The sequence below is a fragment of the Delphinus delphis genome, chromosome X (genome assembly GCF_949987515.2).
Source record: "Delphinus delphis chromosome X, mDelDel1.2, whole genome shotgun sequence".
Taxonomy (NCBI): domain Eukaryota; kingdom Metazoa; phylum Chordata; class Mammalia; order Artiodactyla; family Delphinidae; genus Delphinus; species Delphinus delphis.
The window spans coordinates 33,644,538-33,669,453 of record NC_082704.1 but is presented as its reverse complement, the minus strand read 5'-3'; the positions used below and the strand labels follow the sequence as shown (position 1 = coordinate 33,669,453).

Genomic DNA, 24,916 nt, shown 5'->3' with positions numbered 1-24,916 from the left:
GGTGACAGTGCAGAGAGCCCGCTTCAATGGGGCCCTTTATATGAAGGTTTGCAAGTTCAGCACTCAAAAAGGTTATTTCTTCTGTGGTATTTTGCCTGCAATTAGGGCAGCCAGCATAGGGGAGAAGTGTGTCTGGGTTGTCTGCTGTATGAGAAATATGCTTATACAAGGTATACCTTTGTTAAAAATGTCATTTCAACAGAAAAAAAATAACTAGGTGCTTCAGAAATAAGGACTTCAAAGGAGATTCAATCACATTATATACAACTGAAACATATAAAGAAATTAAAGACAGAGAAAAAAGCATCAATTTTATGAAAGTGTAGGATTTAGTCTTTAGAGGGAAAGATGAAAGAGAATGGTTTATTTAGGCTGGAGAAGAGAAGGCAAAGAGGGAACTTAATGAATTGTCAAGTATGTTGAAGGGGCAATACATGATCAATAACAACTAGCTTTTACCCGTTGCTTCTGAAGACATAACAAAAATAAAAGAAATTTAAATTGTGACAAGAGAACCGTTGAGCAGATGGTTAGTCCCAGGTTGTGTTGCCATGAGAAGGACTAGAAATATAGTTCTTTATATGGAGATTAAGTAACTAAAAAGGCAAGACTATCAGAGATAGAGAAGGTACAATTCTACTTAACCCCAGGGTAATAAATAGAGTCATTATTATATAAAATATAATAATGATCACTTGTTAAGCAATAACTCTGTATTGGACTTTCTCCTAGCTTCTATGTCATCTCAGTTAATTTTTATCACCTTTCCATAGGTTGTAGATATTATAATTATCATCTTCACACCTGAGAGAACCGAGGTCCTGAATGGTTCAGTGTCTTGCCCAAGGTCACATCACTAGTGGACAGAAGCTCTGCCAGGTCAAATCTATGTCCTTCTGGCTTCAGAGCCTATCTCCTTTGCATTATATTGCCGATTGGATGCAATAATGTCTTTTTGCAGTTTCCTTTCTTTTATTAATTGCTCTTCAGTTTAGATTTCACATTATTTTTCCCCAAGCAAAATCACCTTAGCCCAACAAATGGATTGTAGCAATTATCTGGTTATAGTAGTAACTACGTGTACACCTCTGCTAAGAATGAACTCTCCTGGGTGTGGAGAAAAGGGAACCCTCGTGTACTGTGGATGGGAATGTAAATTGGTGCAGCCACTAGGGAGAGCAGTATGGAGGTTCCTCGGTATATATCTGGAAAAGACAAAAACTCTAATTCGAAAAGACATGTGCACTCCAGTAGCCAAGACATGGAAACAACCCAAGTGCCCATCAACAGAGGATTGGTTTAAAAATATGTGGCATATATATATATATATATATATACACACACACACACATATATACAATTCCATTACGTATATGTAATGGAATATTACCCAGCCATAAAAAAGAATGAAATATTGCCATTTGCAGCAACATGGATGGACCTAGAGATTATCATAATAAGTGAAGTAAGTCAGACAGAGAAAGACAAATATTAAATGATATCACTTACCTGCAGAATCTAAAAAAATAATACAAATGAATCTATATACAAAACAGAAACAGACTCACAGACATAGAAAACAAACTTACGGTTACCAGAGGGGAAAGGGGGTGGGGAGGGATAAATTAGGAGTATGAGATTAACAGATACAAACTACTAACATAAAATAGATAAGCAACAAGGATTTACTATATAGTACAGGAAACTATATTCAATATCTTTAATAATAGCCTATAAGGGAAAATAATCTGAAAATTATATATATATATATAAAATATATAACTGAATCACTTTGCTGTACACCCGAAACTAACACAATATTGTAAATCAACTATACTTCAATTTTTAAAAACGGACTCTCTTCCTTTCGGAACAGACTCAAATTAAGTTGGGGCAAAGATTGAGAAAGGAGGCGAGGAACAAAATACCCAGCTTTACTGGCAGAAACGTCACAGCTGTACTGAGGGACAGTACACACACTGTGAGAAACAGGAATGGAAAGATCCAGGGCCTTAGTGAAGCAAAAATCAAATTAGGCTGCAACTAAATCCACAGTGACTTGTGAGGGAAGAAAAAACAATGTGGAGGATCGGGAATGACAACAGGTAATTTCCTACTGACCATGAACCAACGGATAGCCAGTACCATCTACTACAGTCAATCAGTAATTCAGAGGAAGAAAAAACACAAATAATATCCTATTTGAGTAGCATCTAATTCAAACCATGACTAACTTTCTGGCAATATTTCCAAGCTAGTGTGCATTCATTCAAATAACACCTACTCTGTGCCCGGTGCAGTGGGGGGAAAAAAGATGAGCCCAAAATAGTTTCTGCCTTACGGAGCTCACCCATTAGTAGTGATGATAAGACGTGGGCACGCATAATAAAAGACAAAATGTGCCCGGGTGATTAACTCTACTGAAGAAGCACAGGTGAGGCCCTGAAGAGTCAGAGAGATGAGGGAGTTTACTCCTAAATGATAGGATTAAAAAAAAAAAGCTTCCTGGAGGAGGTGGCATTCGAACTGGCCTCTGAAGGAGAAGCAGGATTTAGGGGTGGAGAAACTGGAATGAAGGTGGGAATGCAAAGAGACAAAGGCCTTCCCGCTAGTATTTATTCAAATGTAACCTGAGGACTACCTGTGTTAGGATCCGAGGAGGCTGCGTTTGAGCTAGGTCTTCAAGAACTGGCAGGATTTCTACAGGCAGAGATGGAGGAAAAGGATTTTCCAGAGAAAGGCAACATTCCCTCCTCACAGGGTTACTGTACATGTTAGATATAACCTAGGAAGCCGTTTTGTCTCCTTTTCCTCCCAGCCTTATCATGAAATGTCTGCTGTTCATTCACCCCAAACTGGCTTGCCATACGGTTGGAATTCGATGTTCTGACCAATCAGAGATTGACATTGGTTACTCTTCTATTGGCTTACTCAGGTTTCAGACTTTTAATAGGCTCAGTTTAAGTGTACTAAATTCAGATGTAAAGCCATCATTTCAGGCCACTCCCAGTCATCTATGTGGTCTTAAGAATGGTTTCTCAAAGTGAAAGTCTATTGACCACCTGCACCAGAATGGACAATGGGCCCCGTTTAAATGCACATCCCAGGGCCCCTTCCCAAGGCCACCAAAACAATCTCTGCAGTTGTGCTCCAGGGATCTGAATTTCAACAAGTTCTCCAGGTGATTCTGAAGCACACTAAAGTTTGAGAGATATTGAGGGGCAGAGGAGAGAGTAAAGGCACAAAGGTAAGAGAACACAAGAACAATGTGGGTAGAACCTGAGGTGCAAGAATGGAAGAATGTGGGCCTATAAAGGTAACTGGAGGCTAGAGCATGAAAGGCCTTTACTGTCAGAGTCGGGGGTTGACAAGTATGCTGCTGGCAACAGGGAACCATTCATTTTAGTGGCAGAGTGGAGTAGTTAAGAGCCTGGAGTCTGGAGCCAGACTTCCAGGGTTCAAATCTTAGCTCTTTGCCTCACCGGCTATATGACCTTGAACATATCTGGTCCTAGAGGATCCTAGAGGATCCTAACCTCTTTCTGCTTCAGTTTCATCATCTATAAAAAATGTGGATAACAATCATACTCCCCACACAGGGTTGTCATGGGATTAAATGAGTTCATATCTGTCAAGTGCACAGAATTGTGACCGGCATAGAGTAAGCACGATATGTGTCAGCATAAAGCCTTCTGAGTAGGAGTGTAGCACGCTTAAGGCTATCTCTTTAAAAGATTAAGCCGGCAGCAATGTATAGGAGTCAATTACCTATTTGCTACCAGCAAATCCTATAATCTTTTCCCTCTAACTCAGTGGCTCTCAACCTTGGCTGCACGTTGGAATCACCTCCCTCACCACCACCCCCATCCCCAGTCTGGACATAAATTTACCAAAATAATTCCAATATTCACCCATAGCCAAGAACCAATGCTCTAATACACAGCCTTCTCTCAGTATCTGCGAGGAGTTGGTTCCAGGACCTTCATGGATACCAAAATTTGAGGATGTTCTGTCTCTCATATAAAGTTGCATAGTATTTTCATATAGCTTACATGCATCCTCCCACATACTTAAATCATCTCTAGATTACTTATAAAACCTAACAGAATGTTAATGCTATATGCATAGTTGGGAATACAACGTAAACACCATGTAAATAGTTACCATCACATGGCAAATTCAAGTTCTGCTTTTTGGAACTCTCTGGATTTATTTTTTTCTCCGATATATTGGAACCATGGTTGGTTGAATCTGTGGACGTGGCACTTGCAGATATGCGGGGCCTACTGGATTTCAAATTTGTCCAATTTTCGTTACTAGTTCTCACTATATGCGAGACAGTGTCCTAGGTCCTTTTCCTGCATTATCTCATTTAAACCTCACAACCATTTGGAGGTAGGTGGTAACATTACTGTCACTGTAAAGATTGTTAGAAAGGTGAGTACATCCTGTCTCATGATCACCCAGCTAGAAAGTAGCAGGGCTGGGATTAGAATCAAGGCAGCCTGGTTCCAGAGGCCCCCAGTCTGAACCACTACCCTACACTGTGTCCCCAGACCAGAATCCCACTCTCTCATACCAGAGAGACTGCTAAACCCATCCTCCTGGTCTCTCCACTTGTCTTATTTCCTCCCTCCAATCTAGTCTGGACACAAAAACAAGTGAGATCTTTTAACACATCAACTAGATCATGTCTTGCCCTGTGCACAACCTTCCCGTGGGTTCCCAATGCACTTAAAAATGGAAATCCAAATTCCTTCCCGTGGCCTTGAAGGTCCTGCATGGTCTGACTCCTTCCTGTTCACCTCTCCAGTCTCATCGCATGCCAGTTATGACCACAATCACTATATTCCTACCACACTGGTCCCTAGGCTCCTTGAATGCTATAAGCTCTTCCCTGCCTGGTCCTTTGAACTTTCTTTTCTTTCTGCCTGGAATGCTCTCCTCCCAGGACCTTTGCATGGATGACTCCTTTTCATCTTTCAAGTCTGAGCTTAAATGTCATCTCAGAGAGGCCTTTCCGACAATTCAACCTAAACGCCTTCACCTCTTATTTTCTATCTTGGTCCTTTGTTTATTTCCTTCACAGTACCCACACTGTTTATATTTAGGTATTTGTTTGCTTGTTTGTTTATTATTTGTCTTCTCAGGTAAAATGTGAGTTCCATAAGAGCAAAAAACATATCCTGGCTGCTATGTATGCCACATACGGTTGTACAGGTTGTGTCCTGCACAAGGGTGCCTCAGCTAAGGAGGTACATTCACAAGGATTTTCTGGTGAAATGGCAGTCAAGTATCTTAAGTAAGGGGATCCTTTCTGTAATTCACATAAAGATGCCATATAGTCTAGCAGTGCCCTGTATGTCTACTATATTTACCATTACGCATCCAGTTTCTAGCACAGTGCCAAGCATATAGTAGACATTCAATAAGCACATTGGATGGAAGGAAAGAAGACAAAATTAGGAGGGAAAGGGGGAAAAGGGGGGGATATAGAGGACTGCTGATAGATTTGGTAATTTGAGAAGAGGCAATAAAAGAGAAACTAAAGGTGATTATGTTTGATCTTGGAAACCTAAAAAAAAAAAAATTGGTACTGTCATCAAAGAAATGAAACCCAAAGAAGAAAAAACTGGCTTGAGAAGATGATGATTCCATTTTGGATATAATTTGAGAAGACGATGCTTTCCATTTTGCTTTTATTAAGTTTGTCACCACTTTACTGTGGGATTTAAAAAATACACCTACAGGGCTTCCCTGGTGGCGCAGTGGTTGAGAGTCCGCCTGCCGATGCAGGGGACACGGGTTCGTACCCCGGTCCGGGAAGATCCCACATGCCGCGGAGCAGCTGGGCCCATGAGCCATGGACGCTGAGCCTGCGCGTCCGGAGCCTGTGCTCCGCAACGGGAGAGGCCACAACAGTGAGAGGCCCGCGTATCGCAAAAAAAAAAAAAAAAAAAAATACACCTACATCTGCCCTGCCTAATCTTCAAAATGGTCACATCAGTGCTTTGGGAGGCCCATTCTTCCTTCTAAGGCTGTGTATGGAAATGCTCTTGTTTTACAATACAATAATGTAGGGGCCAAGCTAGAAGGGATTAAGGAAGGAGAGACAAAGATACTTTCACATTAGATGACTCTTACCCCTCTCCCCCGGCTGCACTCCAGCCCAGTGCAGTTTCTTTCAGGGAGTGACCCTTAAAAGCAGTGCTTTTATTTTTTCCTTTTGTGATTGAAAGCATCCTTAGAATCTAAGGCTACCATAGAAAATTCCCTTTCCCTAGGACACTGGACAGGTATTTTCCTCTTCTAAATCTTGCTACTCAGGATGGCGGGACCTGGGGTCTTGGGAAACAGGATACCTACCTCTGCACACCCGGCAGCAGGAATCAGGAACAGACACTGGGAATGCACAGGTTAACTTGGGGCAAGTCTTGAGACCACAGTACACATTGCCCTCCTGCCAAAGAGGAACAGAATTAAGGTCAGAAGGAGCTGCAGTACATGTAAAGGCTTTAGCTCAGTACCTGGGATGAGTAGGGGCTCAAACGTCCTTCCCCCATGCTCTTCCACAGTCAGTTATATGCACTTCCTAACTTTTATGATGCGTTATATTTTTTCTATTTACTACTTCTCCATGCCAGAGACTAAGTCACAGGAGATGGCAATTCTCATCAGGCATGCTGGTCTAAGATGAAACAAAGTAGTCAGCGTGAGGGCTGCCGTGAGACTCCAACCACCAAATACAGTCTTGCCCCTCTCTTCTCTGTCCATTCTGGTCCCTATCGTGCTTCAGCTGGATGTTGGGGCTTTGGGGGAATGCAGATTTGCACAATAGTGCCTTCCGTAACACTCACTAGAGTTCTCCCTTCCAAAACAAGTAGACAAGCTCTTTGGGGTGATACAAAACTATAAAAGATCATCTGAATGGACAGCTCAGTCCAGCACAAGGCGAGGGAGAGGATCAAATGCACTTGCTGGTTATGTTTGTCCTTGCATAATATTCATTCCCTAAAATTCTATGTTCCAAACATCATTCCTTGAGCCTTGATCTTAGTTCTTAGAAGCATACTGTTCTGGAGCTAGGAGCGTTCCTGAAAGGTCATTAGGGAAGCATGGCTACGACCAAATTCTCCCAAACTACTGAGATGCTATATTTTTACTAAAAATCCCTAAGCAAAGAGATTCTTTAGCTTCCCTTGTCAATCCAGTGTTTCATACCCTTTACAGGCGGAAAAGTTGTTTCTACATCTAACTTCATCCCCTCATACTTCAGCTTAAACACCCATTTTACTCCATTTTTCTGGTTCTATTTATTACATTCTCTGGGCCGCACAATTAGATGATGATGTAATCAGTATACCTCATTCATGAAGTATACAATTCTTTTGACAAATAATGTCACAGGAATCATCATGATCAAGCATTTGTCTAGAGACTTTTCGCATTGCAGGGCACCAGGAACTGACTGGTTAGTGGAATATTTCAGAGATGGGAACCGAGAGACACCCCATTTTCTTGTGAATTGGACTGAGTGGCCCCAGATGGTGCCAGTGGCTTTTCCACCCATGGCATTTCCAAGGCTTATCAAATAACTGAGTTCTTCAGATGAAGGCTCTGGTGGTGTAATTATTGTGAAAAGAAGTACAGATCAAGATTATCAACTCATTTTTGTCCTTTTAAGCAGTGCTAAAGTTTTAAGACCGGGATATGACTGGGTCTGACCTCTTCAACAGAGTTGATCAGGGTTGATTAAGGTCAGGAAGGCTCATGATTTAGATGCGATTCATCTTCCAATCAAGCACCCTACAGTGTAGGCTTAAACTAAAAGTACAAGTATGGAAGCGCTCTTATTTGGGTAGGGGATAGCAGAGACATTAAGATACAGGGTCTTACCGAACAGCTGCACTGTGTGCATTGGTTGGGTTGCCGGTTCTGAAAGAGCCCTTCAGCCATGAACAGCTCACCGTGTTGGTAAGTGGTCCCGTTGTACTCACACGACTTGCTGGTCACCTTATTGTTCGCTGGGGGTAAGGAGTCTTCTGGGACAGGGTGGAGAAAAACCACACCGAGTATTGGCATCATTGCAAAGAATTTCACAAATCCCAACAGCAGATGGGGCTGTACCACACGGAGAGAGTTAAAAATAGTCCCTAATTCAGTGGCTGATGACTTCGATAATATTAAAGCAGCCAGACAGGAATAACAAGTGACATGTGACTATCCATCCATTCCTTCAAATTTGGGGCATTTATTGAGCACCTACTACGTACCAGGCACTGTGACAGGCACTAAAGAGATATCAGTGAAGAAGGACAAGGCCCCTGCCTTGATGGAGTTAACAGTGTTAGATGAATAAGGTATTAACTTGCCTGGAAGGAGGGAGTCTTTTCTGATAAGGAACCACCTATTATAACTACCCTGGTAACTTTAACCCTTCCCATGTTTTATAACACTTGGTATATGCTTGTATGCTTGTTCTAGCCTCTGGAGTCTTTGCTTCTTTTTAGTCTCTCCACCAAGATTGCCCCCTCCTTGCCACTCTTTTCCACCTATTGAAGTCCTGTCTGATTCTGAAGGTGCAGCAAAAGTCCACTTTCCTCCATGAAGTAGTCCCTAACAGCTCCAGCCCACGATCTGCACCTCTCAAAGCATCTGATGTCTGAGGCACACCATTTGGCACTTGAATATTACTGTAACTCATATTTGCGAATTATAGTCACCTAGCCAACAATTTACAAAGAGCTTTCACATACGTTATTACAATGGAGCCTCATAAGAACACTGTGAAGCAAGTAAGGCAGATTCTTATTTTCGTTTTTCATTTGAGGGTGACAAGTCTCTGATGTTGAATGACTTATCTGAAGTCACAAAGGTAGTGAGTGATGAAAAAGGGAATTGATATCTGGTCCCCTGTCTCTAAATTCCATTTTTTACTACCAACCCATATATACATTTGTATATATTGCTTTTTGAAGACTTGGGACTCCGCCTTACACGTGTCTTTCTCCATGGAGTCTGGCACAGGGTTGCCATGTAGCAAAAAGGTCAATGCACTTGGTGAGCTGACTCTAAGTGAATGGTTTCGAGAAGTCTTTTCATTGGGCTTCCTTAAAGTACATGCTGTACACACACATACACACACATATACACACACCAAATATCAGTGAACAAGTGCCCAGGTTAAACTAACCATCAGTGTACAAATTAACAATAGATAATTGTTATTATCTACAAGCAGAGCTTCGAAAGTACATGCTGTGGGATAGTGGAAGAACAGAAGTTAGCGGAGTTGTGGGTTTCATTGGAGGGAGGCTTAAAAAGTTAGACCATCCTGGTAACTCTTCTACATTGTTGGTGGGAATGTAAATTGGTGCAGCCACTCGGGAAAACAGTATGGAGGTTCCTTAAAAAATTAAAAATAGAGTTACCATGTGATCCTGCAATCCCACTCCTGGGCAGATATCCAGAGAAAACTCTAATTTGAAAAGATACATGCACCCCAATGTTCATAGCAGCACTATTTACAATAGCCAAGATATGGAAACAACCCAAGTGCCCATCAACAGACAACTGGTTCAAGAAGATGTAGTATAGGGACTTCCCTGGTGGCGCAGTGGTTAAGAATCTGCCTGATGGGTTCGAGCCCTAGCCCGGGAAGATCCCACATGCCACAGAGCTACTAAGCCCACGAGCCACAACTACTGAGCCCGCGTGCCACAACTACTGAAGCCCATGCACCTAGTGCCCGTGCTCCGTAACAAGAGAAGCCACTGCAATGAGAAGCCCGCTCACCACAACGAAGAGTAGCTCCCACTCGCCGCAACTTAGAGAAAACCGGTGTGCAACAACAAAGACCCAACGCAGTCAAAACTTAATTAATTAATAATTAATTTTAAAAAGATGTGGTATATATTTACAATGGAATATTACTCAGCCATAAAAAGAATTAAATATTGCCATTTGCAGCAAGATGGATGGACCTAGAGATTATCATACTAAGTGAAGTAAGTCAGGCAGAGAAAGACAAATATTATATGGTATTACTTATATGTGGAATCAAAAAAAAATTACTGTACAAATGAATCTATATACAAAACAGGAACAGACTAACAGACATAGAAAACAAATTTATGGTTACCAAAGGGGAAAGGTGGGGGGGAGGGATAAATTAGGAATATGGGATTAACAGATACAAACTACTATACATAAAGTAGATAAACAACAGGAATTATGGTATAACACAAGGAACTATGTTCAATATCTTGTAATAACCTATAATGGAAAATAACCTGAAATATAAATATATATATATATATATATATATATATATATATATATACACACACACACACACATATATAACTGAATCAATTTGCTGTATACCTGAAAATGACACAATATTGTAAATCAACTATACTTCAATAAAAATTTTTTTAAAAAAGAGACCATTCTTTCTTTCCCATCACTCAAAACTATGATGAAAATGAGTCCATTTTATGGTGGGTAAACTATACCTCAATACAACTGTTTGAAAAAAAACAATGAAATTTTTCTCAGGATCTCATTGGAGTGCATTAATGTACTCAACAAGAGATGGAGAGAAAGCAAAAAAGAAGAAGACAAAACAGAATCAAAGAAAAGGAAACCAATTATGGTTATGCTTAATGCTAATTTTACACAAGAAATTTATCTTAACTTCTTCCTATTATTATTGCATTCTTCTAAGATCCCTAATGGGGTGAGGAGAGAATGATGAAAATGAGGCTACTGATACCTCAAAAGGTTTGGTCCATGTCACACAGCTATTAATAGAAGAGCCAACTAAGAAATATAGTTTTCCTGCCTTGAAGTTTCCTGTTCTTTTCACACAGTGGGTGTCAAAACTGGAGGGCAGAAAGGAAATGAACTCAGTCCCTGGAAGAGATATCTGCATTCTCATGTTTGTTGTATCCTATGTTTATTGCAGCATTATTCACAGTAGCCAAGATATGGAGACAACTTAAGTGTCCATCCCATCCCCTTAAAAGGACATCCTGCCATTTGCAACGACATGGTTGAACCTGAAGGACATTATGCTAAGTGAAGTAAGCCAGTTACAGAAAGAAAAAAAACTGCATAATCTCACTTAAACGTGAAATATAAAAAATTTGAATATATAGAAGCAGAGATTAGAATGGTGGTTACCAGGGGCAGGGAGGTGCGAGAAATGGGGAGATGTTGGTCAAAGGGTACGAGGTTGCAGTTATGTAGGATGAGTAAGTCTAGAGATCTAAAGTATAGCATGATGGCTATAGTTAATAATACTGCATTGTATACTGGAAATTTGCTAAGACAGTAGATTTCAGGTGCTCTCATCACAAAAATAGATGGTAACCAAGCGAGGAGGAGATGATGTTAATTAGCTTAACTGCAGTAATCATTTCAATCTGTGTATGTAAATCAAATCAGCATGTTGTATACCTTAAATATATACAATTTTTACTAAAGAAAAGAAAGTTTTTAAAAACTGAGGGGGGCAGCATCACTGAGTCATAATCCCAGCTCGGGTACCCACCTCCCATAACCTTGAACAAGTCACTTTACCTCTTTGGGCCTTGACTTTTCTATCTAAGGATAGGATATGGAACTCAAATCTCCCCTTGCATCTTTGGAGGGCTAACAGCATGCAAGGAACTCCAGAGGCAAGAAAAGCCACCTCAGACTCTACACGCTCCCTTCCCAGATTTTCCAAGGTGGCTGGGCTTCTAACCAACAATCCTTGGAACACATTCTGTGTTCCTGGCCGAAATCTGGCAGAAAATCAGTCTGAAGCAAGGCTGGCTTCAGGAGCCCTCAGGGGAATGCTACAACAGAAGTGACCAGGTTGCATGGCTTCTAGCCTCTGCCATTTCCCATTTCCCATCAAATCCCACACAGCACTCCGAGGAGGAGTGGGGGAAGGACGCTGTCGGGTAAGCAGACCAGCACTCAGCCATCTGACTACAATTGTGTTGCCAAAAGGAACTGTTCCTTCTCCCCATGAGCGATGATCTTATATGTAAGCAGAACTATAATTTCTGGGGTGCTCAGAAAACACTCCCTTATCCTAAATGTCTCTTACCACCTTTTCTCTCATGGATGCCTAAAATGCCATCATTAGAAGTTCATTCTTTTGGATTAGTGATTGCCTTTCGGCAATCAGATTTTATAATCCCCAGGCTTCTCTGAGAGGATACACATTGTCAGTAACATCTCAGTGTGAATAACCTTGTGACAGGCTTTTTTCCCCCCTTCAGAGCAACTGGCAAGTTTTACCAAAAAGTCTGTGGTCCTTTCCCACTTCCTTTGATACACCAATCTCTCCCTCCTAGTACTACCCCTCCTCCCACCCTCTGAAACCCAACATCCTCATGCTGGTGGCTCTCTTCTCCACTCTCCCTACCCTCAAATTTCTACTTCCTTAGTGGGCCAGTTCTGGGCTAGTCAGAAAGGCCACTTGTAAGTCAGCTCCCAGTGGTTATGAGATAAATGCAAACCTGTCCAGAGCTCCCAAGTATGGTTGCTAATCTCCTTGACTCCGAGCCCTCCCTTCTTTTGCCATTGCTATTGTTACTCAGGTTCCTATTTTATTCTTGACAGCTGAGCCTGATGCCAGTGTTTCCAGTCTGGTTCTCTCTCATTCTAGTGGTGTAGTCCCAGCACAGCCACAGTCCATTCTGGAGGTGGTGGTGGAGAGGGTAATATGGAGATGAAGGTAGAGGGCTTGGAAGAAGAGGTTATGTTCCCTTTAATTTCCTTGAGACAGACAGACAGACAGACACACACACACACACACACACACACACACACACACACACGAATACTATTCAGCCATAAAAAAGAGAATGAAATCTTGCCATTTGTGACAACATGGATGGACCTTGAGGGCATTATGCTAAGTGAAATAAGTCAGACTGAGAAAGACAAATACTATATGATCTCATTTATACACGGAATCTTAAAAAAAAAAAAGCTTGTAGATATAGAGAACAGACTGGTGGTTGCCAGACGCAGGGGGTGGGGGGGTGTTGGGAATGGAATGTACATCATGGTGAGTATACTTAATAATATTGCACTGCATATTTTAAAGTTGCTAAGAGAATAAATCTTAAAAGTCCTCATCACAAGAAAAAAATTTGTAACTATATATGGGGACAGATGTTAACTAGACTTATTGAGTTGATCATTTTGCAATATAAACAGATATTGAACCATTATGTTGTACACCTGAAACGAATATAATATGTCAATTATACCTCAATTAAAAAAAACGACACCAAGATAACCATTTTTCTTATCAGATTTGCAAAAATCCTGAAGTTTGATTAATAAACTCTCTCAGCAAGGCTGTGGAGAATTGATACAAACACTATGGAGGCAATTTAGCAATATCATTCAATTTTAAAATATATGTATTTTCTGAATGTACACGTATATAACAAAAATTAAAAGGAGGTCCAAGGAAGAGTGTGAGGGATACACTTATCTTTTAAATAAATGTTTCCAAAGCTTATCATTTCATCTAAAGTGAAAGTAAAAGTTACTCTTTTGACATGGATTCTGTCATAAATATGGCTTTAATATTCTCTCTGCTCGTTATATGTAGATATATTTTATTTCTCCAAACCAGTTATAAACTATTTGAGGTTGTAGTTTATGGGCTCTGTTCTTTTGTCCACACCATAGTACCCAGCACAAAGCTAGGTGGAAAGAAGATATTTAACATAAGCCTTAAGAAGAACTAAGGTTTTGAAAACTAATCTACTTTTCATGCTTATACCTGAATTCTATGCGAGAAAATAAAGTTGTTGATGTGGCAAATAAAAAATATATATATGTGTATTTTTGACCCAGCAATCCTACTTTTAAGAATTCACGCTACAGATATACTTGCGTGTGCGTGAAAAATCTAAAAGTTATTCACTGCACCATTGTTCGTGATGGCAAAAGATTGGAAACAACTTCTGTGGCCATCAGTAGACATCTGGTTAAATATGTGGTGGTTCATTAATACAATGAAATAGTCTGTAGTCGTATAAAAGAATGCGTAAGCTCTCTATGCACTAATACAGAAAAACAGATTATTAAATGAAAAAAATCACGAAGTGCAAAATGACTTGGATAATATACTGCCTTTTATGTAAAGAGAATATAATTTTTTTAAGAGTACGTATTCATATTTGCTTATATTTTCATAAAGAAAATCTGGAAGGATACATAGGAAAATACTAAAAGTTATAAGGGGAGACTATGTTTTGAGGAGAAAGGTAAGAATTGAATGGATGTGGGACAGGGGTGAATTAGACATCTTACTGCATACTTTTACATATACCTTTATGAGCGTAAACATATATAATCATATATACACATACACACATATGCATTCATATTCTTGAATGATACAAATGTATTTCCCACTGAAAAATTAAATTTGAAGAGTATATGTTTAAAAAAAACTCTAACTCAAGGCAAGCGGCTAAACTTGATGACCATTTTGGGTCCCTTCCAACCGTGGAAAATCAATCCTACAGAGCTGGTCATAGAAGCCAGCTCTATTCCTACTAGTGGGACAGACCCTAGCTAGGACTCTTGTGTTCCCAGTGTGACTACAATGAGACGGTTTTCTCTTACAGACACTATTTAGCCCCTTTGGGGAGAGTGGGGGGCTATTACACTGCTCTCTGAAACAAATTGTTTTAAATAAAGTCTGTAAATTTGAGCTGACATCTGGGCCTTGGCCCAGCTAGGAAGAAAGCAGGCAAAGAAGGGTGCTAATGGGAAACCTCCTGTGCTCCTCCAAGGAGGGAAGAACAGCTGGGCACTGCATCCTGGTCAAGCTAGGTCACAGCATACAGCAAGGATGTGACACATCTTGCAGAATTAATGCATCCCAAACAGTGGGTATGTATAGTTTCCCTCCAAGAACCTTGCTCACCCTCTGAGGTCATGTGGGTTCAGGTGAGTTCTTCTTTGGGATGCTCACTGAAATCAAAGGTATTGCTTCAAATGGGTCCATGAGCTAAAGCAATGATGCCTACCATTTAGATTGCTTCCTGTCAGCGCTCCAAACACTATCACTTCTTTTTGCCCTGGGTTGCTCAAAATGATGACTTATCTAGACCTGCTGTCCTTATGCAGAGACCTATGATTTTCATATCTTCCCCAAACTCTCCTCCTCCATAAAAACTTAACTCTTCTGTGTCCCATCACATTGAGGCCTTGATAGGGGAGCTTAGCACTCATCTTACTGACTAATTCATATCACGGTGAGAATGGAAGACAGTGTTTGAAAATAGGTTTGTTTTCTAGATAATTAAATTGTAACTTAGGCCTTTGATGCTTTATCTGTAATGAGGTTGTAGAGCACAGGGCAAGGAGTGTGAAACATTCCAGAACTTAAGGCTCAATGTAGGGGCGTTTACTAAAAATACAGCCTCTGAGAGCTGTCCTAGTGGGAGGAAAGGCCTTATTTCAGGGTGTCCGAATTGTGTTCAAATTCCACCTCCACTAGTAATTAGATCCCACTTATTAGCTGAGCAGGTCATTTAACATTCTTGAGCCTCGGTTCACACATCGATAAAATGGGGCTGATAATAGTACCTACCTCACAGGTTGTTGTGAGGATCAAATGAGGTGAGACCCATGACGCGCTCAGCATAGTACCAGACACATATTAGTGCTCAATGAATGCTGTTACCGTTACATTACTATTAGCTGTAAAGGATAGAGTGTATGGAAGGCAGAAAGCAGGTTGGGGCTGCCTATTCCTTACAGTGCCTGTTATAGGCTGAATGTTTGTGTCCCCTTCACCAAATTCATATGTTGAAAACCTAATCCCCAATGTGATGGTACTTTGACGTGGGGGTCTTTGGGAGTCGGGGCCCTCATGAATGGGATTAATGTCCTTATAAGAAGAGACAACGGGGAGATGACCTCTGCTCTCAGCCATATGAGGACACAGGATGAAGATGACTATCCACAAGCCAGGAAGTGGTCTCTCACCAGACACCAGATCTGCTGGCACCTTGATCTTGGACTTTCTAGCCCCTAGGACTGTGAGAAATAAACGTTTATTGTTTAAGCCATTAGTCTATGCTATTTTTGTTACAGCAGCCCAAACTGACTAAGACAACCGTCTTTCACTATCCTGTAGAACTTCTCAAGTATTGCCAGATTCTGAGTGATGACTAGAGAGTCACTTCTGAGCCCATCACGTTCACTAAGAATCCTTATATAGCTCAACTTCCGGCTGACTCCATTTGCCCTATCCCCCTATCTCAGTGGGGAGCCCACCAGGAGTGATTTCTTTAGCCAAGCAGCTGAGTTCTGGCCAGAGCCATCTATCAAACCTAGAGTCTCTGCTTTGGATTTCCTGAGGGTCCCAGAGAGGTGAATTTAAGAGTCAGAAGGGTCACAAGTGTATTTGTGATTGAGTGGTCTTGAAGGGCAAAGAAACCACCTTTCCCACTGCATTTTGGCCATCATTTCCAGCCTCCTCTCCTGTTGCACGCTTTCTAGAGCTGCTAAACAAAAGTCACTGTTGATTGGTTCGAGTTTCATCTTTGTTTTGGTTCAGTATCTGAGCTGTTCTTTGGAAAGCAGTTCATATTTTTCAGTTTAGAATGCTTCTCCCTTTCTCCCCTTCATCTATTTTCCTTCTGTCCACCCTTCACGGCCCAGCTGCAGTGTCACCTCTTCAGGGAAGACTTGTATAACTACTTCTGCACTCAAAGGTCGCTTTGGCGGAAGGGAAGATGATTGGTAGAGCAGACTGCTCGTGCCATGCTAGAGCTTCCAAAGGTGGCAAGTTCACTCTGTCCCTAAACTCTCTTCTTCTTTGCTCTGCCAGAGTGCCTGACATGGCCCCAACTTCAAGCATTAGTTAGAGTAGGGCCCTGCCTTTCCCAGAGGTTTAATAAGTTCATAGTAATGAATACTGAAGGTTGGAGCAGTTCCCCAATAAACAGCAACATCTTGGTAGCGGTGAGGAGAACAAAAACCACAGTGAGATACCACTTTGCACCCACTAGGACAATTATAGTAAAAAAGAAGATAATAATAAGTGTTGGCAAGGATGTGGAGAAAATGGAACCTTTGTACACTGCTGGTAGGAATGTAAAAATGTCAGATGGTACAGCTGCTGTGCAAAAAAGCTTGGCAGTTCCTCCGAAGTTAAACCTAGAGTTACCATATGAACCAGTAATCCCACTTCTAGTATATACTTAAGAGAACTGAAAGCAGAGACTCAAACAGATCCTTGTACACGAATCTTCAGAGCAGCGTTATTCACAATAGTCAAAAGGCAGAAAGCACCCAGTGTCCATGAGTGGAAGAACTGATAAACAAAATGTGGTGTATCGTACGAAGCAATATAATTCAGTTAGAATGGATGAAACTTGAACACACTATGCTTAGTGAAAGAAGCCAGACACTAAAGGTCACATACTGTATGATTCCGTATTCATGAAATATCCACAACAGGCAAATCCCATAGAGACAGAAAGTAGCTCAGCGCACGCCGGGAGCTGAGAGGAGGGGAAAATGGAGTTGACTCCTAGCAGGTATGACACTTCTTTTGGGGATGATGAAAATATTCTGGGGCAGGCCTGGACAAAACGAAGGTGCTGCATACCCTGGTGACAGGGAGGCAGGTGACGAATAGAAAGGTAAATGACAAAGGGAGAACCACAGAGGGGTGGAGGGGGTCGATCCCAATTCATAATCTTGTCCATGGGGTATCCACCCTGGGAGATGGGGTAGGTCTGCCAGACAGCTGAGCTAAAGGAGGGGCGATGGGGGGAGGACCTTCCCGTTTTGAATCTTCAAGGAGACTCTTCAGCGCGACTAGTGGCCTCCCTACTCCGACCCCCGGCCCAACCCCTGGTGGGGTCCCGGGCCAGGAAATTCCTGCAGCAGATTCAAAAGATCACTCTGCAGCTCAACAGACAGACACAACACTCTGTCCCAACGAAGAAGGTGCCGAGTGAGAGGAAACAGTCATCTGCCAGTCCAGCTGGACAGAAGAGAGGGGAAGAGGGCACTGAAAGCTCACACCCCCGGTGTGATCCCAGTTCGTCCCCTCCTCATCTAGAACCCCTCTGCAGGCTGTTTTTTTTTGCGGTACACGGGCCTCTCACTGTTGTGGCCTCTCCCGTTGCGGAGCACAGGCTCCGGACGCGCAGGCTCAGCGGCCATGGCTCACGGGCCCAGCCGCTCCGCGGCATGTGGGATCTTCCCGACCGGGGCACGAACCCGTGTCCCCTGCATCGGCAGGCGGACTCTCAACCACTGCGCCACCAGGGAAGCCCTGCAGGCTGTTTTTCATCCCACTTCCTTTCACGTTTCAACTGCTGTCAGTCAGTAGCTGACCCTGCCTGAAAATGCCACCTTGTCAGGCAGATGAGGAGAAGGATGGCTTGAGGAAAGGCTTTGTGCAAGAGGTGAGCATCCCTCCGCGAGGCAAGGGGTGACAGCAGGCCTGGCACTCGATCTGGGGGAGAAAGGGAGCACATGTATTCTTGGCTGGGTTGGGCCATTGACTTGCTGTGTGATGGGACCGCTGTCCCTTTGCATCTCTGGGCCTCGGTTCCTAAAGAACTTTCTGCATTCGTGAGTACGTGTGTGTATGTTGGGGGTAATCGTTTCACTTGCTTCTACTTTACAGGGACGTGGAAGGAACAAGCCAGATTCTATTTTTTGAAAAGGCCTGGGGAGAAAAGAAGCTACATGCAACGTGGACAATTGATTCTGATTATCTCCAGCTTACCAAGTGCAGTCCGTCTGAAGGCAAAAAGAGATGTATAACTGAGTCTGCTCCAGCGGTCCGGCGTCCAGAGCCTAAAAATCCCATGAGGGTTCTGCCAACTCAGAAAAGACCCCTCAGCCTTTCAGGTAGGAGTTCTAGCCTGGCTGTGTCAGTCACCTGCCTGTGGGCAAGCACCCGGAGCTGAAGCTCTGGGTACGAAGCAGCATCACAGCACGGCCCAGCCAGGGTGATGAAGCACATCTCAGAGACGCATCCCCTCGGCTAAAGAACACTCTACTTTAGACCAGCCGGTCCCCATCCCCACTGTGTCCCTTGCCAGCTCTGCCCTGACTCATGCTAGACCCAACCACGCCCACAGACTACCCTCTGCTTACTCACATCCTACCCAGCCCTCACTATCCGTCAAACGCACTCTGATTCCTTGCAGCAACTCTAATGGTCTGCCTGTCTGTACCCTACAGCCTAGCACCTGCTAACAGGTAGACTGCTTGCCGAGTGATCACCAAGTACAGAGCAGGTGGGGCTTCTGTCTTGACCTGTCTATCTCCTCCTAGCTCTAGCACCGTAACAAAGGGACAAACACCCAAATAGTGACATGTACTCGAATACTGAGGGTCTATTATTAATTTTGTTAAGCGATAAGTGTGCACCGCCAAGAGTGAGGTCCTTCTTCATTTAAGTCCTAGAGAGCTGGAGAGAAATAAATAGGATTCTCGAAAGTGATCCCGAAGTGCATTTTGAGTGTATGAGGGTACGTGCATTCTACTGGGAGGAGGGTCCGTGGGTCCCGTTAGATTCTCAAAGCATTCCATGATCCAGAATAGGTGCCCCCACTACTTGAATACAAGCGAGGAGCCTGTGGGTTCCACCTCAGCATCACCGGATATCTGCAGGCAACTCAGTCCAGTTTCTAGGGCTGTAGGGCTAGGCATGCTTATTTTCAGCTTTCTGTGGGCTCAGAGCTGTTACTGGGGAAAGCTTCCCATAATCCAATCTTCACAGGGAACCTCTACGTTCTTTCCTGTCAAAATGTCTTCTTCCACTTTACTGAACAGCTTTATCATCAGCTCCACTATTCAGCTCATGGACCATTCCAATCTCATTACATAAGCCTTCTAGGGTTTCCCATGTATATCTCCAAGAGGAAACTGGAAATGGCCTTCTCTTTTGAGAGATGGAAATGAGGCCTAGAGTTTCCAAGGGGACACCGTTATTTAGTGCCAAAGCCAGGATTCAAACTTAGGTTTCCTAATTTTACACAGAGCCACAAAACCTGAGGGCAAGAGAAGCCTGCTAAAATCAAGTCCAACAATTGAGGAAGAAGATAAAACACAAATCCCTTTGTTTTCAGGGGCTAATTCCCAAATCTCGTATGTTCATCTGAACTTGGGTGTGTAGCCGGACAAAAAGAACCCCTTCTGCAGTGGGTCTGATAGGTTTCTCTTATTCTTTTGCTACTACATGATTTTTTTTAATTTTTAATCATCCAACGGTGTAATAAATGGACTTGCAGTTGAGATGAAAATGTTAAATCAATTCTTCTGCATGACGCCTAATTGTTAATGACAGGTTTTGTGGTAGCATGTGTGTCACTCACTGCCTTCCTCTTCTCCCTAAATAAAGAATGAGTTCTACTATTACTTGGTTAGTTCTAATCCTTTGGGAAACAGGCTTTTTTTTTTTTTTGAAGGTCAATGACCCTTTGAAATGGACAAATTAGTCACTACCCTCAAGCAACATTTACAGAAACAATGTGAGGCATCTGGCTGAGACAGTGGGGAGTGCGGTCAAGCATTCCTTTGTATTGCCTACACCAGCATTTCCCAAGTCCGCTCTCCAGAGCACTACTTGTCCACAAGACGCTCTGTGAAAACAAAATTCTGTGCTTCGGATAAAGCTGGGAAAAGATCCACAGTCTCTGTTCACAATATTCCTTTCGGCATGTTAAGAAGGATCTCAGAAATCCCACAGTAAAGAAAGCTGTTTAACTACAACTCAGCATTTTCTCCAACTGACTTTCCTGAGCCACCAGACCTCTTTTTTCTCATCTGTTTAACAGCTATGAACATCCCAGGAACACCCTTTGGGAAGCACTGTCCTATACCACACCCAATAACTAGATATTTTGAGAATCTGTATATTTGCTAGAAAGTACTGAATTCAGGACGCCTCTCCCACTTCCGGTCACTCAACCTTCAGCTGAGACCCAGCTGAATGTTTCTCCTACCCGGCTGCACAGCATCTCCTGCATCTTTTGTTTTCTTTCACGTGCGAGCACTGCAAACCAAGAGAAAACGCCCGGTGTGAAATACTGTAGAGTGCTATTAACTTGAAACATACAGTCTGGCCCTAGGAGTTAGGATTGTTCCTGTATAGGAGGAGAAGCCAGAAGCCAGTGAAGTGATCTGAGCAGTGCAGTTATTCGATGAGATTTACATTTCTGTAAGACTGTTCCGGGATGACTGGAGGAGAGGCCGTGAGCTTGGAGGCAGGTCCTGTCAGGAGGCTAGTGAAAGAGCCTATTGCCATCATATTACAGACTAAAGGAAGAAAAGAGGCATTCAGTACTTGAGGATTAATTGAGAAAACTTATCCCCAAACACGCTTTTTGTTGTGTTTGGAAAAGTGTTAGCAGCAGGCTTCAGAAAGTGGTCCCTGGAGGCCACTGGCAGAGGCTGCAGGGAAGGCGGTGGCAGATGAAGCCTCGGGGCTGCTGGAACATCTGCCATGTCACCGAACTACTAGAGGAAAACAGAAAAGAGCATGTTTCTCCTCCTAGGAAATCTTTTAAGAGCCAAAGCCAAAGTCCCTGCTGGGCAAAGAGGAACTTAGGTAAGCGTACACAATACAGACAACAGAAAGGACATGTTAGGGAATCTAGATTCAAAAGGACTCCACTGCTGACTGCCATAAGGTGGTGACTGTCCCTCAGGAAACAGAGGCATGAATGGTAAAGAAATGTCAAGGATTCATGCAAATTTCCAGTTTGAAGTTGGGATTCTTCTTTTGGCAGCCAGGTGCTCATACGATAGCCCCTCTCCTCACTGTAAAGTTATTAGTGGGAAAGGTGATCGTAGGGGGGTCAGGGATTAAAAAGTAAGTAAGGTTTGTTACCATCTTTGGATTTACCAAGGCTAGAGAAGCAGTATGAGGCTGAATCACTGCTTTGGATCGATAATTCTCAAAAAAGGGACCTCAATTCTCAAGCAGACCACGGTCTCTGGTGGGAGTAATTTCAAGCTCCACCCATCGGCCCACCCTAGATTGGGAATCACTGAACAGAGTGAGAAATGTCACTGATGGGAGTGAGGCATATGTGGACAATTTAGAGGCAGAAAAGAATTGACAGCCACAGTTCCAATAGCTGCAGTAATAGCAGCAATAACATTAGCAACTGATCATTAATGACTCGTGCTTAACACTGTATGTTCACGTTCGTTAGCTCTCTTCTCCCTACGGCCACCCTATGAGGTAGGGGTTGTTATTATCTCCCTTTACAGATGAGGAAACTGTTAGGAAGTGGTCAACCCAGAAGTGGAGCCAAGGTCTTGGGCCCAAGACATGGAGCTGCATGGCATTGCTCTCAAAATCTAGGGTGCATTGTCTGAAACTACAGCTGGGATAAAATGGCCCCCCACACAAAATCTTTTTTGTCACTCTAATTGCTTTTCCTAAGTTCTTCTCACTGTTGCCTCTGAAAAGGAAACCACTCTCTCTCGATCGCACATTCAGGCACACAGAATGTCTAAATCAAATAGAAAGCGGCTGATCAAAAGGAAGTACGCGGCCACCTCACCTCATGTTAGCCTCAAACGGGTGGTCCCTTTTTGAGAATTATTGATCCAAAGCAATGATTCAGCCTCATACTGCTTCTCTAGCCTTGGTAAATCCAAAGATGGTAACAAACCTTACTTACTTTTTAATCCCTGACCCCCCTACGATCACCTTCCCCACTAATAACTTTACAGTGAGGAGAGGGGCCATCGTATGAGCACCTGGCTGCCAAAAGAAGAATCCCAATTTCAAACTGGAAATTTGCATGAATCCTTGACATTTCTTTACTATTCATGCCTCCGTTTCCTGAGGGACAGTCACCACCTTATGGCAGTCAGCAAGTGGAGTCCTTTTGAATCTAGATTCCCTAACATGTCCTTTCTGTTGTCTGTATTGTGTGTGCTTACCTAAGTTCCTCTTTGCCCAGCAGGGATTTGGCTTTGGTGGGTGGGTGGGTGGCACTGTAACCTTGGGTTGCGTCTTCTTGAGAATGGTAGAGAAAGGGGATGTTTAAAAACTGCAGGTGGCCTTATTAGTTACTGGGCCAATGAAATCATCTTGGAACAGAACAATTCCCTCTACAGAACCTGAAAATGGCATCGGATGGCCAGTTCCTCTTCTCACAGACCACCAACCCTCTACTGAGATGTGGTATGGGGACCAGCAGCGTCCCCCCCCGCCCAGACCTCCTTAATCAGCATCTGCAAATTCCCAGGGATCATGTGGACATTAAAGTTTGAGAGGCACCGCTTTAGGGCTTCCGGTCCTAGAGTTCATTTTCTTCAGAACCTTCAATAAACGCCCTAGAAATGAGGTGCCTTCTCAAAGGTTAATGAGTATCGAGAAGGCTTTTCACTCCCACTTCCGAATGTTTGCGGACGGTGCTTGTTCCTCGCTGCCTCAATCTGTGGCCCATGGGGGTACAAATGCAAGCGATCTTAGAACTGTGTTCCCTGCCAACCATAACCTTTGTCTCCAAATCCCATGTCTACAAGAAATGGCAAAATACATATAATTAAAGACCAGGATCCTAAGGCAGTGAAGGGATCTACGCAAAATCACAAATACTTTGAGACTACAGCAGTGGTTCTCGACTGAGGGGAATTTTCCCCCAGGGGACGTTTGGTCATGTCGGGAGACATTTTTCACTGTCATGAGTTTGGGAGGTGCTACTGCATGGAGCAGAGCCCCCCTCCCCACAGCAACCGCCGCAATGTGTTTAGCCACTAAGATGTGGGGATTGTTAGGGCAATTAGCTTATCCTAATTCTTTTGTCTTTACTCCCTCCTCTAAAATCAGGAGCCATAAATTTGATGTTAGCCCATAATTTTGCATTAATATCACCTACTATCACTACGTACAATTCACTTTCCACCTCCCTCTTCCATCTTGACAACTGCTCTCTATAGCACGAAGGGCAGGAACTGCCCAGAATCAATATGCCGAGAACATCCTCTCAGATTCAAATCCCCATTAAAAGCAAACCGAAGTAAAATCAAACCCAGAGGCCTGAGAGGCCCAACTGTTCTCAGACCCACTGCCCGAGGGCAATCAATCCTTGGATCCAAAGGCCTGAAGAACATGTCCTGACTTTATGCTCATGGCTGGTCTCCACAGCCTTTTAAGGAATGATTACTGTCCCAGTGCTTTAGTTCCTAAGCTATCTCCCCATGTGTCAGTGCCAATGACCAGCAGGATGGAGGGAAGCCAGGCAGGGTTGGGCAAAAGAGACCTTAGGCCAGATCACTTAAGGGCTAGGCAAGGAAGGACATGAAGAAGAAACCTGGGAAGGAGTTCCTGGAGTGTATAGTAGACATTAGGGCTAGTTATCAATATTCCAGCTCTCCTCCTGCCAGGCACACGGCAGCACTGTACTTCCCTGTGCCCTAGAAGTCAAAGCGTGGCCACGTGGCTTGCTCCAGCCAATGATCCATGAGCAGAAGTAATCTGTGTCACTTTTGAGCAGAAGTCCTTAAGATCCAGGGCACAACTTGCTCTGTTCCCTTCCCACGCCACTGGAATTCATCTCCAGATGGCAAGGCTCTGTCAGCCAGGGTCTTCGGATGAGAATGACACGTGCTAAGCTGAGACAGACATGCAGTGTGAGTAGGAATAAACCTTTGTCGGTTCAAGCCACTGAGATCTATAGGTTGTGACTGCATCATAATTCAGCCTGTTCTGATTGTTACAGGGTATCCAACATTTGATCAAGAATGGACTTTCATATTCAAACTGGGAAAGATGAAAAATACTCTGATTTTTATATCTCTTCCCCCAAAGAATTGAGGACAAAACAGTAGTCACTTCCCCAAAGTGATACTCGTAGGCCCTCAAGCAGCTGAAACCAGCTCTCCC

At 43.1% G+C, this 24,916-nt stretch overlaps 1 protein-coding gene across 4 annotated transcripts in view; it reads right to left on the bottom strand.

Moving 5' to 3' along the window:
• The window catches only part of CHRDL1 (chordin like 1), a 114,883-nt gene that overhangs the window by 42,072 nt on the left and 47,895 nt on the right, over positions 1–24,916 (bottom strand). For 2 of the 4 annotated variants that reach the window (XM_060002819.1, XM_060002821.1), the window contains exons 5-6: positions 7,897–8,042; positions 6,367–6,460 (exon numbers count right to left, since the gene is read on the bottom strand). In XM_060002819.1, coding sequence (XP_059858802.1) covers positions 6,367–6,460; positions 7,897–8,042 — 240 coding nt within the window. The remainder of the gene's footprint in view (positions 1–6,366; positions 6,461–7,896; positions 8,043–24,916) is intronic. The other 2 variants (XM_060002820.1, XM_060002822.1) reach the window with 1 other exon arrangement.